The sequence below is a fragment of the Panulirus ornatus genome, chromosome 57 (assembly GCF_036320965.1).
Source record: "Panulirus ornatus isolate Po-2019 chromosome 57, ASM3632096v1, whole genome shotgun sequence".
Classification (NCBI taxonomy): domain Eukaryota; kingdom Metazoa; phylum Arthropoda; class Malacostraca; order Decapoda; family Palinuridae; genus Panulirus; species Panulirus ornatus.
The window spans coordinates 17,542,297-17,563,906 of record NC_092280.1 but is presented as its reverse complement, the minus strand read 5'-3'; the positions used below and the strand labels follow the sequence as shown (position 1 = coordinate 17,563,906).

The window sequence follows — 21,610 nt, the reverse complement described above, 5'->3', positions numbered from 1 at the left end:
TACCACATCGCTCCAATTCACTCTATTCCTTGCCCTCCTTTCACCCTCCTGCATGTTCAGGCCCCAATCACACAAAATCTTTTTCACTCCATCTTTCCACCTCCAATTTGGTCTCCCTCTTCTCCTCGTTCCCTCCACCTCCGACACATATATCCTCTTGGTCAATCTTTCCTCACTCATTCTCTCCATGTGCCCAAACCACTTCAAAACACCCTCTTCTGCTCTCTCAACCACGCTCTTTTTATTTCCACACATCTCTCTTACCCTTACGTTACTCACTCGATCAAACCACCTCACACCACACATTGTCCTCAAACATCTCATTTCCAGCACATCCATCCTCCTGCGCACAACTCTATCCATAGCCCACGCCTCGCAACCATACAACATTGTTGGAACCACTATTCCTTCAAACATACCCATTTTTGCTTTCCGAGATAATGTTCTCGACTTCCACACATTCTTCAAGGCCCCCAGAATTATTATTTTTATTATTATTATTATTATTATTATTATTATTATTATTATTATTATTGGGAACCCCTCTTATGGGGCTTCTGCAGCATCACACCTGTACATTCTGTCCACAGACATGCAATCTGTTATCATCAAAACTTAATTCTTACAACTCATTCTTCATAGCTCTAGATTTTCTTGTGGTGAGTGTTATGCACTAGCCCTGCCTTTTAGCAAAATGATAGGAGCAGGAGATAGAAGTAATAGGTAGGAAAATTAGACAGGAGCATTAGGTAGAAATATGAGATAGACGTATTAGGTGGGAGCATTAGGTAAAAGTAATAGGTAGACACATTAAGTAGTAGCTGGGAGGAGCATAAGGTAGGATCATCTGAAAACAGTGCACTAGAGTTGCCCTACTCCAGTGGCCTGTTAAAGGTAAGGCACTAAATGTTAGGAAGCAGCAGCACTGGAGTTCACCAATTATGGAGACTCTTTTGCTTTGGCTTCCTGCTTGAGGGAGTTCCTGGAAGGAATGGGTATCAGAGATATGGATAGATAGGTGTGATAGTGCTGAAAATAGTTTAACAAAAGGTATGTAATTGTTCTCCTCTTTACTTCTACTTAATTGAGAATATTATTGTGCTTTTGTCCAGGTGCCCAGCTTCTAATGATGCGCATCAGACATGTGCCTCTTGATCCTGTGACAATGAAAGTCGACATGGTTGCAATGAGGAAGATGATTAACCGCAACACTTGCATGGTGAGTTATTCTTATGAAGGTATGAAAGGAACACCATATTAGATTTCTGTATATACTTGTATACCTCTGATGCCATCTCTTATTTATGAGGTCCTTCAGAACATCCTTTGTTAATCCTAATCCATGCACTTTTCTGCAGATTGCTGTAGTGCAGCACTTTTACCCCTCTACCCCTACCTTTGCTCTTGATTTATTTTGTTCTCATAGTGTTAAAACACTGCAATATTTAATCTGAATTTGTAATTGTGTTCCCTTGTTACATAAATTATTCACATGGGTAATTTCTTAGACTACTCAACATCATTCATCTCAATATCACTGTGTTTAAATACCACAATATTTAATTTCCTGTTGGCAAACAGAATGCAGTTAGTATCAAATATGTAAATTTACTGCATTCCTGTGAACTATTGTAGACAGCAATAATATATGATTGTAAGGATTTTGCATTTATGATGGCCATGGACAGAATATAGAGATTTTGTCAAAGAATAGAGAAAAACCACTTTTAAATGATGAATGATTATATTACACATAATATATGGTAACTTAAGGTAGCGAAACAACCCATGTTTGAAGGTATCTTCCATGTATCATGGGTGTGAATAGTGATGGGGCATGTGTATTGAGCTAAATAAATGTCAAAGAATCCTTGGATGTCTTGAAATTGCATTAGAGTTAACACATGGTAATTTTATATATTGCAGTATTGTTACCTCAAAATTAACAAATAATCATTGCACACAAACTCCTTGAAGTGAGAAACTGCAAAGCAGATATTGTTGAAATTGTTACTCAGACCACTTCATTAGTTAGTGAGAAATAGTTACAAATTTGCATATTTCTATTCTTAATGAAAATTTTTAAAATATTTTCCATTGCTTTTTACTAATAGTTTTTTCGGTCCTTGAGTGTAGTTGGCAGGATCAGCTCCTCAGTTCCCACATGGTGTTATAGATCCCATTGAGGAGATTGGAGCTTTGGGTATCGAATGCAACATCCCAGTTCATGTAGATGCTTGCCTTGGAGGCTTCTTAATTCCATTTATGGATGATGCTGGATTCCCCCTGTCACCATTTGATTTTCGTGTGAAGGGTGTAACCAGCATATCAGCAGACACCCATAAGGTAAGGCTTGTTTTCATCAGTTAGCACATCTGTATCTTGATGCTCCTTTCATATGCATATTTGTTTTATTCTGTTTTATTAATTTTCTTCAGTCAATTTATGGTGATACACAGGTGAAGTACCTCCAGTCTTTTCTAAAAGTAATTAGGGCAAAGCAGTGAAAGTCCTGAAATTCGTGCTTAAAGCATTTGTTGAATTTTTTTTATAACTACAGGTACACCACTGATTTTCTGGCACTCTTGGTTCCAAAGCCTTATCAGATTAACCATTTTGCCGGACTAACCATGGTCACGTAATAATAATTCATTAACACACCTCTAGCCCTGGGGATAGGGGAGAAAGAACACTTCTCACGCATTCCTTATGTGTTATAGAGGGCGACTAAGGGGGATGGGAGCGGGGGGCTGGAAACCCTCCCCTTATATTTTAACTTTCTAAAAAGGGAAAACAGAAGAAGCAGTCATGCGGGGAGTGCTCATCCTCCTTGAAGGCTCAGATTGGGGTGTCTAAATGTGTGTGGATGTAACCAAGATGAGAAAAAAGGAGAGATAGGTAGTATGTTTGAGGAAAGGAACCTGGATGTTTTGGCTCTGAGTGAAACAAAGCTCAAGGGTAAAGGGGAAGAGTGGTTTAGGAATGTCTTGGGAGTAAAGTCAGGGGTTAGTGAGAGGACAAGAGCAAGGGAAGGAATAGCACTACTCCTGAAACAGGAGTTGTGGGAGTATGTGATAGAGTGTAAGAAAGTAAACTCTAGATTGATATGGGTAAAACTGAAAGTTGATGGAGAGAGATGGGTGATTATTGGTGCATATGCACCTGGGCATGAGAAAAAAGATCATGAGAGGCAAGTGTTTTGGGAGCAGTTGAGTGATTGTGCCAGTAGTTTTGATGCACGAGATCGGGTTATAGTGATGGGTGATTTGAATGCAAAGTTGAGTAATTTGGCAGTTGATGGTATAATTGGTGTACATGAGGTGTTCAGTGTTGTAAAGGGAAATGGTGAAAGCTTGTGGATTTGTGAGCTGAAAAAAGACTGGTGATTGGGAATACCTGGTTTAAAAAGCGAGATATACAGAAGTATACGTATGTGAGTAGGAGAGATGGCCAGAGAGCGTTATTGGATTATATGTTAATTGATAGGCGTGTAGAAGAGAGACTTTTGGATGTTAATGCGTTGAGAGGGGCAGCTGGAGGGATGTCTGATCACTATCTTGTGGAGGCAAAGGTGAAGATTTGTAGAGGTTTTCAGAAAAGAAGAGAGAATGTTGGGGAGAAGAGAGTGGTGAGAGTAAGTGAGCTTGGAAAGGAGACTTGTGTGAGGAAATACCAGGAGAGATTGAATGCATAATGACAAAAGGTGAGACCAAGTGACATGATGGAGTGGGGGAGGAATGGGATGTATCTAGGGAAGCAGTGATGGCTTGCGCAAAAGATGGACGTGGCACGAGAAAGGTTGGAGGTGGGCAGATTAGAAAGGGTAGTGAATGGTGGGATGAAGAAGTAAGATTGCTAGTGAAAGAGAAGAGAGAGGAGTTTGGATGGTTTTTGCAGGGAAGTAATGCAAATGACTGGGAAAGATAGAAAGAAGCAGGAGGTCAAGAGAAAGTTGCAAGAGGGGAAAAAGAGGGCAGATGAGAGTTAGGGTGAGAGAGTATCATTTGATTTTAGGGAGAATAAAAAGATGTTTTGGAAGGAGGTAAATGAAGTGCGTAAGACAAGAGAACAAATGGAAACATTGGTGCAGGGGGCAAATGGGGAGATAATAACAAGTATTGATGAAGTGAGAAGGAGATGGACTGAGTATTTTGAAGGTTTGTTGAATGTGTTTGATGATAGAGTGGCAGATATAGGGTGTTTTGGTCAGGATGGAGTGCAAAGGGAGAGGGTCAGGGAGAATGGTTTGGTGAACAGAGAAGTGGTAGTGAAAGCTCTGTGGAAGATGAAAGCTGGCAAGGCGGCAGGTTCGGATTGTGTTGCAGTGGACTTTATTAAAAAAGGGGTGACTGTGTTGCTGATTGGCTGGTAAGGATATTCAGTGTATGAATGGATCATGGTGAAGTGCCTGAGGATTGGTGGAATGCATGCATAATGCCATTGTAGAAAGGCAAAGGGAATAAAGGTGAGTGTTCAGGTTACAGAGGCATAAGTTTGTTGAGTATTCCTGGGAAATTATATGGGAGGGTATTGATCGAGAGGGTAAAGGCGTGTACAGAGCATCAGATTGGGGAAGAGCAGGGTGGTTTCAGAAGTGGTAGAGAATGTGTTGATCAGGTGTTTGCTTTGAAAAATGTATGTGAGAAATACTAAGAAAAGCAGATGGATTTGTATGTAGCATTTATGGATCTGGAGAAGGCATATGATAAGAATTGATGGAGATGCTTTGTGGAAGGTATTAAGAATATATGGTGTGGGAGGCAACTTGTTAGAAGCAGTGAAAAGTTTTTATCGAGGATGTTTACCAAATCATTCTCCCTAACCCTCTCACTTTGTACACCACCTCAACCAAAACACCCTATATCTGCCACTCTATCATCAAACACATTCAACAAACCTTCAAAATACTCACTCCATCTCCTTCTCACATCACCACTACTTGTTATCACCTCCCCATTAGCCCCTTTCACTGAAGTTCCCATTTGTTCCCTCGTCTTATGCACTTTATTTGCCTTCTTCCAAACCATCTTTTTATTCTCCCTAAAATTTAATGATACTCTCTCACCTCAACTCTCATTTGCCCTCTTTTTCACCTCTTGCGCCTTTCTCTTGACTCTCTGCCTCTTTCTTTTATACATCTCCTACTCATTTGCATTATTTCCCTGCAAAAATCGTCCAAATGCCTCTCTCTTCTCTCTCACTAACAATCTTAGTTCTTCATCCCACCACTCACTACCCTTTCTAATCTGCCCACCTCCCACACTTCTCATGCCACAAGCATCTTTTGCTCAAGCCATCACTGCTTCCCTAAATACATCCCATTCCTCCCCCACTCCCCTTACCTCCTTTGTTCTCACCTTTTTCCATTCTGTACTCAGTCTCTCCTGGTACTTCCTCACACAAGTCTCCTTCCCAAGCTCACTTACTCTCACCACTCTCTTCACCTCAACATTCTCTCTTCTTTTCTGAAAACCTTTACAAATCTTCACCTTCGCCTCCACAAGATAGTGATCAGACATCCCTCCAAAAGTCTCTCTTCTACACGCCTATCAATTAACACATAATCCAATAATGCCCTCTGGCCATCTCTCCTACTCACATACATATACTTCTGTATATCTCACTTTTTAAACCAGGTATTCCCAATCACCAGTCTTTTTTCAGCTCACAAATCCACAAGCTCTTCACCATTTCCATTTACAACACTGGACACCCCATGTACACCAATTATACCATCAACTGCCAAATTACTCAACTTTGCATTTAAATCACCCATCACTATAACCCGGTCTCGTGCATCAAAACTACTAACACACTCACTCAGCTGCTCCCAAAACACTTGCCTCTCATGATCTTTCTTCTCATGCCCAGGTGCATATGCACCAATAATCACCCATCTCTCTCCATCCACTTTCAGTTAAGTTTACCCATATCAGTCTAGAGTTTACTTTCTTACACTCTATCACATACTCCCACAACTCCTGTTTCAGGAGTAGTGCTACTCCTTCCCTTGCTCCTGTCCTCTCACTAACCCCTGACTTTACTCCCCAGACATTCCCAAACCACTCTTTCCCTTTACCCTTGAGCTTCATTTCACTCATAGCCAAAACATCCAGGCTCCTTTCTTCAAACATACTATCTCTCCTTTTTTCTCATCTTGGTTACATCCACACACATTTAGACACCCCAATCTGAGCCTTCGAGGAGGATGAGCACTCCCTGCGTGACTCCTTCTTCTGTTTCCCCTTTTTAGAAAGTTAAAATATAAGGGGAGGGTTTCCAGCCCCCCGCTTCCGTCCCCTTTATTCGCCTTCTGCGACACGTGAGAAGTATTCTTTCTCCCCTATCCCCAGGAATATCTATATATATACACAATTATATGTTCATACTTACTGCCTTCATCCATTCCTGTCACCACCCTGCCACACATAAATAGCACCCCCCTGCTGCAATACCATCCAAATAAATGTATATATATTATCTGTTTATATTTATTATACTTAGTTGCTGTCTCCCACCTTAGCAAGGTAGCTCAAGGAAACAGACAAAAGAATCGCCCAACCCACCCACATACACATGCAAATACATAAATGCCCACTCATGCACATATACATACCTATACATTACAACGTATACATACATATACATACACAGAGATATACATATATACACATGTACACATATATTTATAACTGCTGCCTTCATCTATTCCCATCGCTACCCCACCGCACATGAAACAGCACCCCCTCCCCCTGCGTGCGTGCGAGGTAGTGCTAGGAAAAGAAAACAAAGGCCACATTTGTTCACACTCAGTCTCTAGCTGTTATGTGTAATGCGCCAAAACCACAGCTTATTCAGTCGTAAGATGAGCTGCAACATTCCATGAAGTCTGCAGGATGTGTAAAATTCTGGACGAAGAAGTTTCCACAGTCGAGGAGACTAGCTCTGTTTATGTTAACAATGTTTGGCTCTACATATATATGTAGAGTCATCATTCTCACATATGAATGCCATTAAAACAGTCATTACTCCCTCACCAATGAGCATCTCTATCAGTGTTTATGGAACAATCTCACTACTTATGAGCCTAACTTTGCTGATCTTGTAAAACAAAAGTGTCATTTTTCTCATTATGGGAGGACATTGTACTGGTAGCTATTTATGTGGCTTGTAGTGTTCAACCTAATTACAGTGTACTGAATTTTCATTGTACCAAATGTGCAAATTTGTGTCTGAATTTCCCAAGTTCTTTTCAAACATTAAACAGAAAGTTTTTCTTTTTATTTATGTGCTTAGAAAATGTAAAAGCAGATATATAAATTTTTCATTTCTTTCTATATATAAGTGCTTAGAAAAAAAAAATGGAGGTAAAATGAATGTACGGCCCTTCCATCAATTGAGTTTCATAATCTGGCCCTACTCCAAAAGTAATTGAATAGCCCAGCACTAGAGGCTAAGATGCAGCACTGGAGTTCATTAGTTATGGAGACTTTAGTGCCATGGCCACCCTCTGAGGGAGTTCTAGTTGGGAACTGGCATCAGATATATAGATAGATAGATATACATTGTTCTGAACTGTTACCACCTTCTGAAATTTCTCTCTAGAGTTTGCTCCCATTGTCATGTCATTTGCAACAGCAATGGATTTACTATCCAACCTCCAGCATACTGCAGACCTTTTCCTTGCTTCATATTGCTCTTTACCCTCCTCACTGCCTTGTTCATATATAGAATTAACAGCCTTGGCGACATCACACATCCATGACACCCTCGAGAATTCTTAGATTTTTTTATTTCTTTTGCTCATTTTTCTATTTTGATAGGGCTTCTATATGTAACTGGAGCTTTTACTGTAAAAAAGTAAGATATTAATGAAATTTGATTGTAGATGAATGAACAGGAGTATGTAGTGATGACCATTGTGTATGATCCAAATGACCCTTAGTGGACAAGGTGGAAATTGATTTAAGGATGCTGTTGTTTGAGAATAGAGTAAAAGTTCAAATCTGTCATATCTGCAATACTGTCATTTGTTTACTATGAACTAGGACATGAGAGTAAAACAGAATTCATGATAATGATGACCTCTTAACTTTTCAGTATGGATATGCTCCAAAGGGATCATCTGTTATAATGTACAGGGAAGCCAAATGGCGACACCATCAATTCTTTGTGACTCCTGACTGGCAGGGAGGCATCTATGCAACAGCTACTATTGGTGGATCCAGATCTGGAGGTAAGGAAGTGTGTACATTAGTCATCTTCTGTCAAATTTGTGTCTAATAAAGATCAAACCTGGTTGTCTTCCTTGTTGATATTTTTGTATAGTCTGTTGATATTTTGATTACATGACAAAAACTCTACATACATGATTGTGAGTTGTGGGGTACATACATGATTGTGAGTTGTGGGGACATTGGGTAGCTAAGGCCTTTTAAGATGGGACATCAGATATAGTACAATTTGACAGTACAGTGTTTATATATCATGGTCATCTAAATTACTTAAATTTTTTTCCCTCTGGGAACTCCCATCTAGAGAGTGGCCAAGGCAAAAAAGTCTCCAATTATTCCTATCTCACAAGCCTCCCTTGCATGCACCATTCCATGCATTCTTTCACCATTTCTCTCCCTACAAAATTCTTCCTGTCTATTTCCCCATGTCAAAGGTGGTCTCCCTCTCACGCCAACCCCTTTGATCATACATTCTCCTTGTAAACTAACCCATTGTAATGCTCTACAGCACATTCCCTGCTATACCAAATCTGGCCATCTCTTCTACTTACATACATATACTTATGTAAATCTTTTTAAACCAGGTATTCCCAATCACCAGTCCTTTTTCAGCACACAAATCCACAAGCTCTTCACCATTTCCATTTACAACACTGAACACCCCATGTACACCAATTATACCCTCAACTGCCACCTTACTCACCTTTGCATTCAAATCACCCATCATCATAACCCAGTCTTGAGCATCAAAGCTGCTAACACACTCACTCAACTGCTCCCAAAACACTTGCCTCTCATGATCTTTCTTCTCATGACCAGATGCATAGGCACCAATAATAACCCATCTCTCTTCATTCACTTTCAGTTTTACCCATATCAATCTAGAATTTATTGTCGATGAGAGGGCTTGGGAAGTGAGTCAGTTGTTGTTCACTGATGATACAGCTCTGGTGGCTGATTCGGGTGAGAAACTGCAGAAGCTGGTAACTGAGTTTGGTAAAGTGTGTGAAAGAAGAAAGCTGAGAGTGAATGTGAACAAGGTTATTAGGTTCATTAGGATGGAGGGACAAGTCAATTGAGAGGTAAGTTTGAATGGAGAAAAAACTGGAGGAAGTGAAGTGTTTTAGGTATCTGGGAGTGGATTTAGCAGCAGATGGAACCATGGAAGTGGAAGTGAGTCACAGGATGGGGGAGGGGGCGAAGGTTCTGGGAGCGTTGAAGAATATGTGGTGAGAACATTATCTTGGAGAGCAAAAATGGGTATGTTTGAATGAATAGTGGTTTCAACAATGTTATATGGTTGCAAGGTGTGGGCTATAGATAGGGTTGTGCCGAGGAGGGTGGATGTGTTGGAAATGAGATGTTTGAGGACAATATGTGATATGAGGTGGTTTGATTAAGTAATGAAAGGGTAAGAGAGATGTATGGTAATAAAAAGAGTGTGGTTGAGAGAGTAGAAGAAATGGTTTGGTCACAAGTGAGGGAAGATTGACCAAGAGGATATATATGTCAGAAGTGGAGGGAACGAAGAGAAGTGGGAGACCAAATTGGAGGTGGAAGGATGGAGTGAAAAAGATTTTGAGCAGTCGGGGCCTGAACATACAGGAGGGTGTAAGGCGTGCAAGGAATAGAGTGAATTGGAACGATGTGGTATACAGGGGTCGATGTGCTTTCAGTGGATTGAACCAGGGCATGTGGAGCGTCTGGGGTAAACCATGGAAAGTTTTGTGGAGCCTAGATGTGGAAAGGGAGCTGTGGTTTCGGTGCATTATACATGTCAGCTAGAGACCGAGTGTGAATGAATGTGGCCTTTGTTGTCTTTTTCTCGTGCTACCTCACGCATGCACAGGGGGAGGGGGGGTGCCATTTCATGTGTGGTGGGGTGGCGACAGGAATGGATGAAGGCAGCACGTATGAATATGTACATGTGTATATATGTATGTGTCTGTGTATGTATATGTATGTATACGTTGAAATGTATATGTATGTTTATGTGCACGTGTGTGTGCATATGTATATACATGTGTATGGGGGGCATTTTTTCGTCTGTTTCCTTGTGCTACCTCGCTAACGCGGGAGAGAGCGACAAAGTATGATAATAGTAATAATAGTAAAAAAAATCTCATACATCCCATCATTTCTTTCTTCATTCCATCTAGTCATACCACATGCTCCTCTCAAGTAATCATTTCCATAGTGTGAATTCTTGAGCTCTGTGAGTCATTCCATGTCAATGTTTTGGCTGCGTAGGTCAGGTCCTTTCTTCACTTTAATATTTGCACCTCTACCTTTCATTATCCTTATTAAGGGACCCAGTGATTCTTCTGCCCTGTATTGCCCTGTCCCTTATCTCTCCTTCCATTTCACTAGACTTACCCAAGATAGCTTCTAAATACTTAAATTTTCCACCTCTTCCGGTCTTTCTCCCCCAAATCCAAGACACAGTTTAGTACACTTTCTTCTTTAATTATATAGGGTTTTTCAGAATCAACACTCACTCAGTTTCCTTTTTGAACACCATTTCTTTACTTTTATTCTCATTTATCTTCAATCACCTATGCTTATGTACATCATGAAACACACTGACATGTAAACAATAAGAAGGTTGTAATAGTAGGAGACTTCAATAGTCCAAACATAAACTTGAACATGTACACAGGTGACCGAGAGGGAACGAGTCTAATGGAATTGATTGAAGATGCTTTTCTAGAACTGTTAATTAAAAAAGCCAACTAGAGGTAAAAACATTCTTGATCTTGTCCTCACCAGTGACACAAACTAATCAACTCTTGTGAAGTAGGCAAGAGTTTGTCACACAACGATCACAGTTTTGATTAGATTAGAGATAAATTTAGGTTATGAGATAAATGAAAACAAACTCTTGATATTAGATTACAGTCGAGCAAATTTTGAAAACATCAGACAGGAAATTCACAGCACCAGTTGAACAAAACTTCTTGATGTGCGCCAAGTAGAGGAACTGTGGAAACATATGACTCAAGATTGAAAATAGACATATCCCACGAATTATGAAGAGAAATTGCAATATTTCAAAACCATCATTGATGAATAGGAGAGTAGAAGGACTAATTTGCCAAAAGAAGAAATTATATAAGAAATTCAAATCAGTGGGAACCAATGAAAATCACTAGGAATTAATCAAAACCCAAAGAGCATGTAAGAAGATCATAAGATAGAGTGAACAAGAGGAAGAAAAAATTAAAGAATTCTTCAAATATGTAGGACAAAAGAAGACAGTAGAAGAAGGAATTGGACCCTTATGAAATGAACTGACACACTGACTATTAATGACCAGGAAATGGCTACCAAACTAAATTATTCTTTTCACTCCATATTCACAGTTGAAGAAACATCTCGAATGCCACAACCAATGAAAATGATTCAAGGATCAGATGAAGAGGAGTTGAAAGTTAGAGAAATAAAGAACTCTGAAGTACTTGAATACCTGGATCAATTAAATCCTAACAAATTCATCTGCCTAGATAACTAGCTCCAAGATTTTTAAAGGAGGTCAGGAGACAGCTGACATACCCCATAACAAAAATATTCAACAGATCTCCATCAGATAGTCAAGTGCCAACAGGTTGGATATTAGCAAATGTTACTCCTATATATAAATAAGGAGACAAAAAGTGTGCCTTGTACTACTGCCCAATTAGCCTTATATTAGTGTTAGTTAAAACAACGGAATAAATATGAGAAAAAACTGTCACGTTTCAAGAGAACAAAAATTATATTGGACAACCAACACAGTTTTTGCAACAGAAGATCCTGCCTGACAAATTTGCTGAAATTTTTTAATGTTATTTGTCGGAATTGAGATGAAAAATTACCATCTGATGTAGTATATTTAAATTTCCAAAAGTCTTTCAATAAAGTATCTCAAGTGACTTTTACATAAACTCAAAGCACATGGAATCAGTGAAGAACTCTGTACATGATTCAGAGACTGGCTTATTAGAAGAAAGCAACATGTAGTATTAAGCAGCGAAGCCTCAGACTGGCTAGACATAACAAGTGGTGTGCCACAGGGGTTGGTCCTAGGCCCAACTCTTTTTATGATATACATTAATGACCTAGAACTGAGTCTCATATCTAAGATCTCCAAATCTGATGATGATACTAGATTAGGAGGTAAGCTGTAAACAGGTGGGACTAAAATGATTCACAATGTCTTAACTTACTAGCAGAGTAGTCAGACAGATGGCAAGTGAAGCTTAATGTAGGAAATTTTAAAGTTATGCACTTTGGAGACAAGAACATACCTTATGACTACAAACTATTTAGGAAGTCTTTAACTATAGTAAATGAAGAATGGACCTTGGAGTTGTCATTAGTAACATTATGGAATACATTAAACAGTGTCAAGCAGCAAGTAAAAAAGACAACCAAATGTTAGGTTTCATGGCCAGGAATATAGATTATGAGACATCAGAAACAGTTCTCACACTTTTTGATTCTCCAGTAAGACCACACCTTGAATATGCAGTCCAGTTTTGGTCCCCAAACTATAAAAAAGAAAAGGAAAAATTGGAACAAGTACAAAGACATGCAACAAAATTGATCCAATCCCTTAGAGATCTGGCATACAAAGAGAGGCTAAAAACGATTGGATCTCTTCTCCCTTAAAAAACATAGATGTTTTGGCAACTTAATCCAAGTGTTCAAAATTCTGAACAATATTGATAAAGTAAATCATGAACATCTTTTCAAAATACAGGAAAATACAGTTACCAGGACAAATGAAATAAAACTCAAAGCTAAAAGATGTAGTACAGACTTGGGAAAAGCTTCTTTTCTTATAGGTGTGTTGAGCATTGGAATAAGTTACTGTCAGATGTAGTGAATGTTAAGACTATATACCTTCAAAAGTCATTTTCACAAAACTTTATAAATTCAGGTATAGTCTGAGAAAAATCGACTTTATGAATGACAGTGGTAATGTGGACACTAGAAGGCTAATATGCAGCATCTGGAAGTTGTAAATAGCTTAAAAAACTGCTGGGCAGAATTACATTTTCTCAAGGTAAAATTTTTTTTCATCAGACAACCTGGTCATGCTCCAATCAGGCCTCATGTTGTCTTTCTCATGTAAACTCATTTAAACCTTCAAAAGTATTCTTCACTTTCAGCAAACAACACAGTATCATCTGCAAACAGGCTCGTCACTAGCCACCATATCTCACCACCACACTATAGCAGCACCCCCTTTCCCTGTTTTTGCTTTCACCTTTCTCAGCTCTCCACCCATGGATATGTCAAAAAGCCATGGTGACATCACACAGCCTTGCCTTACACTCAGATGTATACTGAAGCTTTCGCTCAACTCTCCATCCACTCCTACACATTTATTTGCCACTCTATAAAAGGTTTTTATACCATCCAGCAGTTGTTCCCAACCTCATATATCCTAAACGCATCCCATATAGCATTCCAGTTGATTCTGTCATACACTTTCTTCAAATATTAAAAGCTTCTTACCTTTTGCTAGATACTTTTCCAGAGTCATTTTCACCACAAAAACCAATCCATATGTCCGCTACCTTTCCTGAATCCCCTTTGCTCCTCACTTATTCTGCATTCAGTTAGTTCCATCTCTTTATCATTCAACAGTCTTGCATACACTTTTCATAGTATACTTAATGGACTTATTCTCCCATAATTGCTACATACACCCTTAGCATCTTTTCCTTTGAATAAAGGAATAATAGTGGCTTTCACCTAGTCCTTGAATCAAGGAATAATAATGGCTTTCACCTAGTCCTCAAGCACAACCTTCTGTTTCCATGCCAAATTAGTATCAAATGCATCTACTCTGTCACTGCTTCTCTTCCATGCTTCAGCATTTCAACTGTAATCCCATCCACTCTAGATGCCTTTCTTACCTTCAGCCTTATTGATACCCCTTTTACCACTTTCTTGTTATAGGCTCTTGCACGTGTATCCTCTTTCTTGCATCCTCCATACCCATGCATGTGACAACTGCTGCCTCATCTTCTCCTACATTCATCACTTCAAAGTACTCTTTCTAACTTCCATTCACTTCCTTCTTTTGATTCAGCAACTCCCTTTCCTTACTTCTCAAATTAACATTTTCACTCTTACATTCACTTCTTTCCTTTTTCACCTCCTTCCAGTACATTTTTTTTTATTTTTCCTAAACTTTTCACTTAACTCTTCCAGAGTCTTCATGTACTCTTTCTCTCTTTCCTCTATCAGCTTCTTAACGTTCGAATTACACATCTTATTTTCTCCCCTCCACCTTTTCTGAACCTCCACTGATACATTCGTTTCAACCAGTCTACCCTTTTTCTTTTCTTCTACAGCATTTCTAATCTCATCCATCCCCTATGCATTTCCCTTTTTATTCTCATATCACATACCTTTGTATCTAACTACCTTTAACAGGCTTTTTCGAAACATTTTAAAAGCATCATTCACACATGACTATATCCATATGTTTACTGCACTTCCATCCAAACATTCAGTCATCCTCCTTTCATTCTTCTTCTTGCATTCTCTCAGATTCATCTTCTCACTTGCCAAAACTTTTACCACTTCATTCTTCCTTTCACCATACCTCCACTTCTCCCTGATCCTCACCTTCACAAGAACTGCAAAATGGTCAGAGTCCCAAAGAATCCTTTTACAACTAGCATTTAGCACAGTCTTATCCTTTCATCCATTGTCACTTATTCAGTAATATCCTTTTGCTTTTCTCTTCCATCACTTGTTATCTATGTATACTAGTAGATCATCTTTTTCTTCTTTTTCTTTCAAACTATTCGCCATTTCCCGCATTAGCGAGGTAGCGTTAAGAACAGAGGACTGGGCCTTTGAGGGAATACCCTCACCTGGCCCAATTCTCTGTTCCTTCTTTTGGAAAATTGAAAAAAAAAATTTCTGAAATTTTTTTTTTTGCAAGGAATAGACCCCTCTCAATACAGACATCCACAAGATAACTTCCTTTCTAATTTACACTAGGCACTCCCCATTTACCAACTATCTTGCTAATTTCATCACATCCCACCTTTGCATTCATATCATCCATTACAACACCTTTCTCAGTGTCTCAAAACCATTTATCAGTTAATTGTATTTCTCCAAAAATGCTTCATTTCATCCTTGCCTCACACAGTCTTCATATTCACAGGTGCATCTTTTTCATGGAAGTGCAAATATATTATTATTATTATTATTATTATTATTATTATTATTATTATTATTATTATTATTATTATTGTTATTATTGTTATCATTATTATTATTATCATTATTATTTATCCCTGGGGATAGGGGAGAAAGAATACTTCCCACATATTCCCTGTGTGTCGTAGAAGGCGACTAAAAGGGGAGGGAGCGGGGGGCTGGAAATCCTCCCCTCTCGTTTTTTTTTTTTGATTTTCCAAAAGAAGGAACAGAGAACGAGGCCAGGTGAGGATATTCCCTCAGAGGCCCAGTCCTCTGTTCTTAACGCTACCTTGCTAACGCGGGAAATGGCGAATAGTATGAAAGAAAGAAATTTATTATTTATTTATTTTGCTTTGTCGCTGTCTCCCGCGTTTGCGAGGTAGCGCAAGGAAACAGACGAAAGAAATGGCCCAACCCACCCCCATACACATGTATATAAACACACGTCCACACACGCAAATATACATACCTATACATCTCAATGTACTCATATATATACACACACAGACACATACATATATACCCATGCACACAATTCACACTGTCTGCTTTTATTCATTCCCATCGCCACCTCGCCACACATGGAATACCATCCCCCTCCCCCCTCATGTGTGCTAGGTAGCGCTAGGAAAAGACAACAAAGGCCACATTCGTTCACACTCAGTCTCTAGCTGTCATGCAATAATGCCCGAAACTACAGCTCCCTTTCCACATCCAGGCCCCACACAACTTTCCATGGTTTACCCCAGACGCTTCACCTGCCCTGATTCAATCCACTGACACCACGTCTACCCCGGTATACCACATCGATCCAATTTACTCTATTCCTTGCCCTCCTTTCACCCTCCTGCATGTTCAGGCCGTGATCACTCAAAATCTTTTTCACTCCATCTTTCCACCTCCAATTTGGTCTCCCACTTCTCCTCGTTCCCTCCACCTCCGACACATATATCCTCTTGGTCAATCTTTCCTCACTCATTCTCTCCATGTGCCCACACCATTTCAAAACACCCTCTTCTGCTCTCTCAACCACGCTCTTTTTATTTCCACACATATCTCTTACCCTTACGTTACTTACTCGATCAAACCACCTCACACCACACATTGTCCTCAAACATCTCATTTCCAGCACATCCACCCTCCTGCACACAACTCGATCCATAGCCCACGCCTCGCAACCATACAACATTGTTGGAACCACTATTCCTTCAAACATACCTGTTTTTGCTTTCCGAGATAATGTTCTTGACTTCCACACATTCTTCAAGGCTCCCAGGATTTTCGCCGCCTCCCCCACCCTATGATTCACTTCCGCTTCCATGGTTCCATCCGCTGCCAGATCCACTCCCAGATATCTAAAACACTTTACTTCCTCCAGTTTTTCTCCATTCAAACTTACCTCCCAATTGACTTGACCCTCACCCCTACTGTACCTAATAACCTTGCGCTTATTCACATTTAACTTTCTTCTTTCACACACTTTACCAAACTCAGTAACCATCTTCTGCAGTTTCTCACATGAATCAGCCACCAGTGCTGTGTCATCAGCAAACAACAACTGACTCACTTCCCAAGCTCTCTCATCCACAACAGACTTCATACTTGCCCCTCTTTCCAAAACTCTTGCATTCACCTCCCTAACAACCCCATCCATAAACAAATTAAACAACCATGGAGACATCACACACCCCTGCCGCAAACCTACATTCACTGAGAACCAATCACTTTCCTCTCTTCCTACACGTACACATGCCTTACATCCTCGATAAAAACTTTTCACTGCTTCTAACAACTTGCCTCCCACACCATATATTCTTAATACCTTCCACAGAGCATCTCTATCAACTCTATCATATGCCTTCTCCAGATCCATAAATGCTACATACAAATTATTATTATTATTATTATTATTATTATTATTATTATTATTATTATTATTATTATTATTTCCCTCATATTCCCTGTGTGTTGTGAAAGGCTACTGAAAGGGGAGGGAGTGGGGGCTAGAAATCCTCCCCTCCAGTTTTTACTTTTCTAAAAGAAGGCACAGAGAAGAGGGCCAAATGAGGATTTTCCCTCTTAGGCTCAGTCCTCTGTTCTTAATGATACCTTGCCAACGCAGGAAATGGTGGATATGTATATAAAAATGATATTATTATTATACTTGATCGCCGTTTCCTGTGTTGGCAAGGTAGCACCAAGAAACAGACAAAGAATGGCCCATCCACTCATATACACACACACATATATATATATTATTTTTATTATTATACTTTGTCGCTGTCTCCCGCGTTTGTGAGGTAGCGCAAGGAAACAGACGAAAGAAATGGCCCAACCCCCCCCCCCCATACACATGTATATACATACGTCCACATACGCAAATATACATACCTACACAGCTTTCCATGGTTTACCCCAGACGCTTCACATGCCCTGCTTCAATCCACTGACAGCACGTCAACCCCGGTATACCACATCGCTCCAATTCACTCTATTCCTTGCCCTCCTTTCACCCTCCTGCATGTTCAGGCCCCGATCACACAAAATCTTTTTCACTCCATCTTTCCACCTCCAATTTGGTCTCCCTCTTCTCCTTGTTCCCTCCACCTCCGACACATATATCCTCTTGGTCAATCTTTCCTCACTCATCCTCTCCATGTGCCCAAACCACTTCAAAACACCCTCTTCTGCTCTCTCAACCATGCTCTTTTTATTTCCACACATCTCTCTTACCCTTACATTACTCACTCGATCAAACCACCTCACACCACACATTGTCCTCAAACATCTCATTTCCAGCACATCCATCCTCCTGCGCACAACTCTATCCATAGCCCACGCCTCGCAACCATACAACATTGTTGGAACCACTATTCCTTCAAACATACCCATTTTTGCTTTCCGAGATAATGTTCTCGACTTCCACACATTCTTCAAGGCCCCCAGGATTTTCGCCCCCTCCCCAACCCTATGATCCACTTCCGCTTCCATGGTTCCATCCGCTGCCAGATCCACTCCCAGATATCTAAAACACTTCACTTCCTCCAGTTTTTCTCCATTCAAACTCACCTCCCAATTGACTTGGCCCTCAACCCTACTGTACCTAATAACCTTACTCTTATTCACATTTACTCTTAACTTTCTTCTTCCACACACTTTTCCAAACTCAGTCACCAGCTTCTGCAGTTTCTCACATGAATCAGCCACCAGCGCTGTATCATCAGCGAACAACAACTGACTCACTTCCCAAGCTCTCTCATCCCCAACAGACTTCATACTTGCCCCTCTTTCCAAAACTCTTGCATTTACCTCCCTAACAACCCCATCCATAAACAAATTAAACAACCATGGAGACATCACACACCCCTGCCGCAAACCTACATTCACTGACAACCAATCACTTTCCTCTCTTCCTACACGTACACATGCCTTACATCCTCGATAAAAACTTTTCACTGCTTCTAACAACTTTCCTCCCACACCATATATTCTTAATACCTTCCACAGAGCATCTCTATCAACTCTATCATATGCCATCTCCAGATCCATAAATGCTACATACAAATCCATTTGCTTTTCTAAGTATTTCTCACATACATTCTTCAAAGCAAACACCTGATCCACACATCCTCTACCACTTCTGAAACCACACTGCTCTTCCCCAATCTGATGCTCTGTACATGCCTTCACCCTCTCAATCAGTACCCTCCCATATAATTTACCAGGAATACTCAACAAACTTATACCTCTGTAATTTGAGCACTCACTCTTATCCCCTTTGCCTTTGTACAATGGCACTATGCACGCATTCCGCCAATCCTCAGGCACCTCACCATGAGTCATACATACATTAAATAACCTTACCAACTAGTCAACAATACAGTCACCCCCTTTTTTAATATATATATATATATATATATATATATATATATATATATATATATATACATAAACGCAAATATATGTAGTATAATATTTCTCTTCAGTTAGACTTCCATTTTGCAGTTTTAATTTGATTCTAATGAATTGTTTTAGGAATTGTAGCAGCATGTTGGGCAGCACTGATGTACCATGGTATCCAGGGTTATGTTGACTACACAAGGATGGTTATAGAGACAACCAAGAAGATTGAGCTTGGGTAAGTTCTATTACTTAACAGTTCATCAGCAATTCAGATATCTACCAGCTTTTTTCAGATATTCTTGGCTGATATTAGTTGTCTTGATACATAACCTTCTATGGGTGCTTAAGCTTATGTACTACACACCAGAATCATTAGCATTTTCACTGTTCATCATAAGCCTTATTGATGAGATAACTCTTATAAGTTTTTTCTGCTTTTTCCATTTGTGTAGATTTCATCAGGCTTCTTATTCCTATTATTTATAGATTTATTTCGCTTTGTCGCTGTCTCCCGCGTTAGTGAGGTAGCGCAAAGAAACAGACGAAAGAATGGCCCAACCCACCCACATACACATGTATATACATACACGTCCACAGACTCAAATATACATACCTATACATCTCAACGTATACATATGTGTACACACACAGACATATACATATATACACATGTACATAATTCATACTGTCTGCCTTTATTCATTCCCATTGCCACCCCGCCACACATGAAATAACAACCCCATCCCCCTCATATGCGTGAGGTAGTGCTGGGAAAAGACAACAAAGGCCACATTCGTTCACACTCAGTCTCTAGTTGTCATGTAATAATGCACCGAAACCACAGCTCCCTTTCCACATCCAGGCCCCACAGAACTTTCCATGGTTTACCCCAGACGCTTCACATGCCCTGGTTCAATCCATTGACAGCACGTTGACCCCGGTATACCACATCGTTCCAATTCACTCTATTCCTTGCACGCCTTTCACCCTCCTGCATGTTCAGGCCCCGATCACTCAAAATCTTTTTCACTCCATCTTTCCACCTCCAATTTGGTCTCCCACTTCTCCTCGTTCCCTCCACCTCTGACACATATATCTTCTTGGTCAATCTTTCCTCACTCATTCTCTCCATGTGACCAAACCATTTCAAAACACCCTCTTCTGCTCTCTCAACCACACTCTTTTTATTTCCACACATCTCTCTTACCGTATTATTACTTACTTGATCAAACCACCTCACACCACATATTGTCCTCAAACATCTCATTTCCAGCACATCCACCCTCCTGCGCACAACTCTATCCATAGCCCACGCCTCGCAACCATATAACATTGTTGGAACCACTAATCCTTCAAACATACCCATTTTTGCTCTCCGAGATAATGTTCTCGACTTCCAAACATTCTTCATTGCTCCCAGAACTTTTGCCCCCTCCCCCACCCTATGACTCACTTCCACTTCCATGGTTCCATCCACTGCCAAATCCACTCCCAAATATCTAAAACGCTTCACTTCCTCCAATTTTTCTCCATTCAGACTTACCTCCCAATTGACTTGTCCCTCAACCCTACTGTACCTAATAACCTTGCTCTTATTCACATTTACTCTCAGCTTTCTTCTTTCACACACTTTACCAAACTCAGTCACCAGCTTCTGCAGTTTCTCACACGAATCAGCCACCAGCGCTGTATCATCAGCGAACAACAACTGACTCACTTCCCAAGCTCTCTCATCCACAACAGACTGCATACTTGCCCCTCTTTCCAAAACTCTTGCATTCACCTCCCTAACAACCCCATCCATAAACAAATTAAACAACCATGGAGACATCACACACCCCTGCTGCAAACCTACATTCACTGAGAACCAATCACTTTCCTCTCTTCCTGCACGTACACATGCCTTACATCCTCGATAAAAACTGTTCACAAGCTTCCAACAACTTGCCTCCCACACCATATATTCTTAATACCTTCCACAGAGCATCTCTGTCAACTCTATCATATGCCTTCTCCAGATCCATAAATGCCTCAAACAAATCCATTTGCTTTTCTAAGTATTTCTTACATGCATTCTTCAAAGCAAACATCTGATCCACACATCCTTTACCACTTCTGAAACCACACTGCTCTTCCCCAGTCTGATGCTCTGTACATGCCTTCACCCTCTCACTCAATACCCTCCCATATAATTTTCCAGGAATACTCAACAAACTTATACCTCTGTAATTTGAGCACTCACTTTTATCCCCCTTGCCTTT

At 40.1% G+C, this 21,610-nt stretch overlaps 1 protein-coding gene across 10 annotated transcripts in view; it reads left to right on the top strand.

Moving 5' to 3' along the window:
* Sply (Sphingosine-1-phosphate lyase) overlaps positions 1-21,610 on the top strand; it is a 167,679-nt gene that overhangs the window by 51,374 nt on the left and 94,695 nt on the right. For all 10 annotated transcript variants that reach the window (XM_071694500.1, XM_071694498.1, XM_071694493.1 and 7 more), the window contains 4 exons: positions 1,113-1,219; positions 2,137-2,346; positions 8,101-8,236; positions 19,482-19,584. In XM_071694500.1, the coding sequence (XP_071550601.1) occupies positions 1,113-1,219; positions 2,137-2,346; positions 8,101-8,236; positions 19,482-19,584 (556 nt within the window). The remainder of the gene's footprint in view (positions 1-1,112; positions 1,220-2,136; positions 2,347-8,100; positions 8,237-19,481; positions 19,585-21,610) is intronic.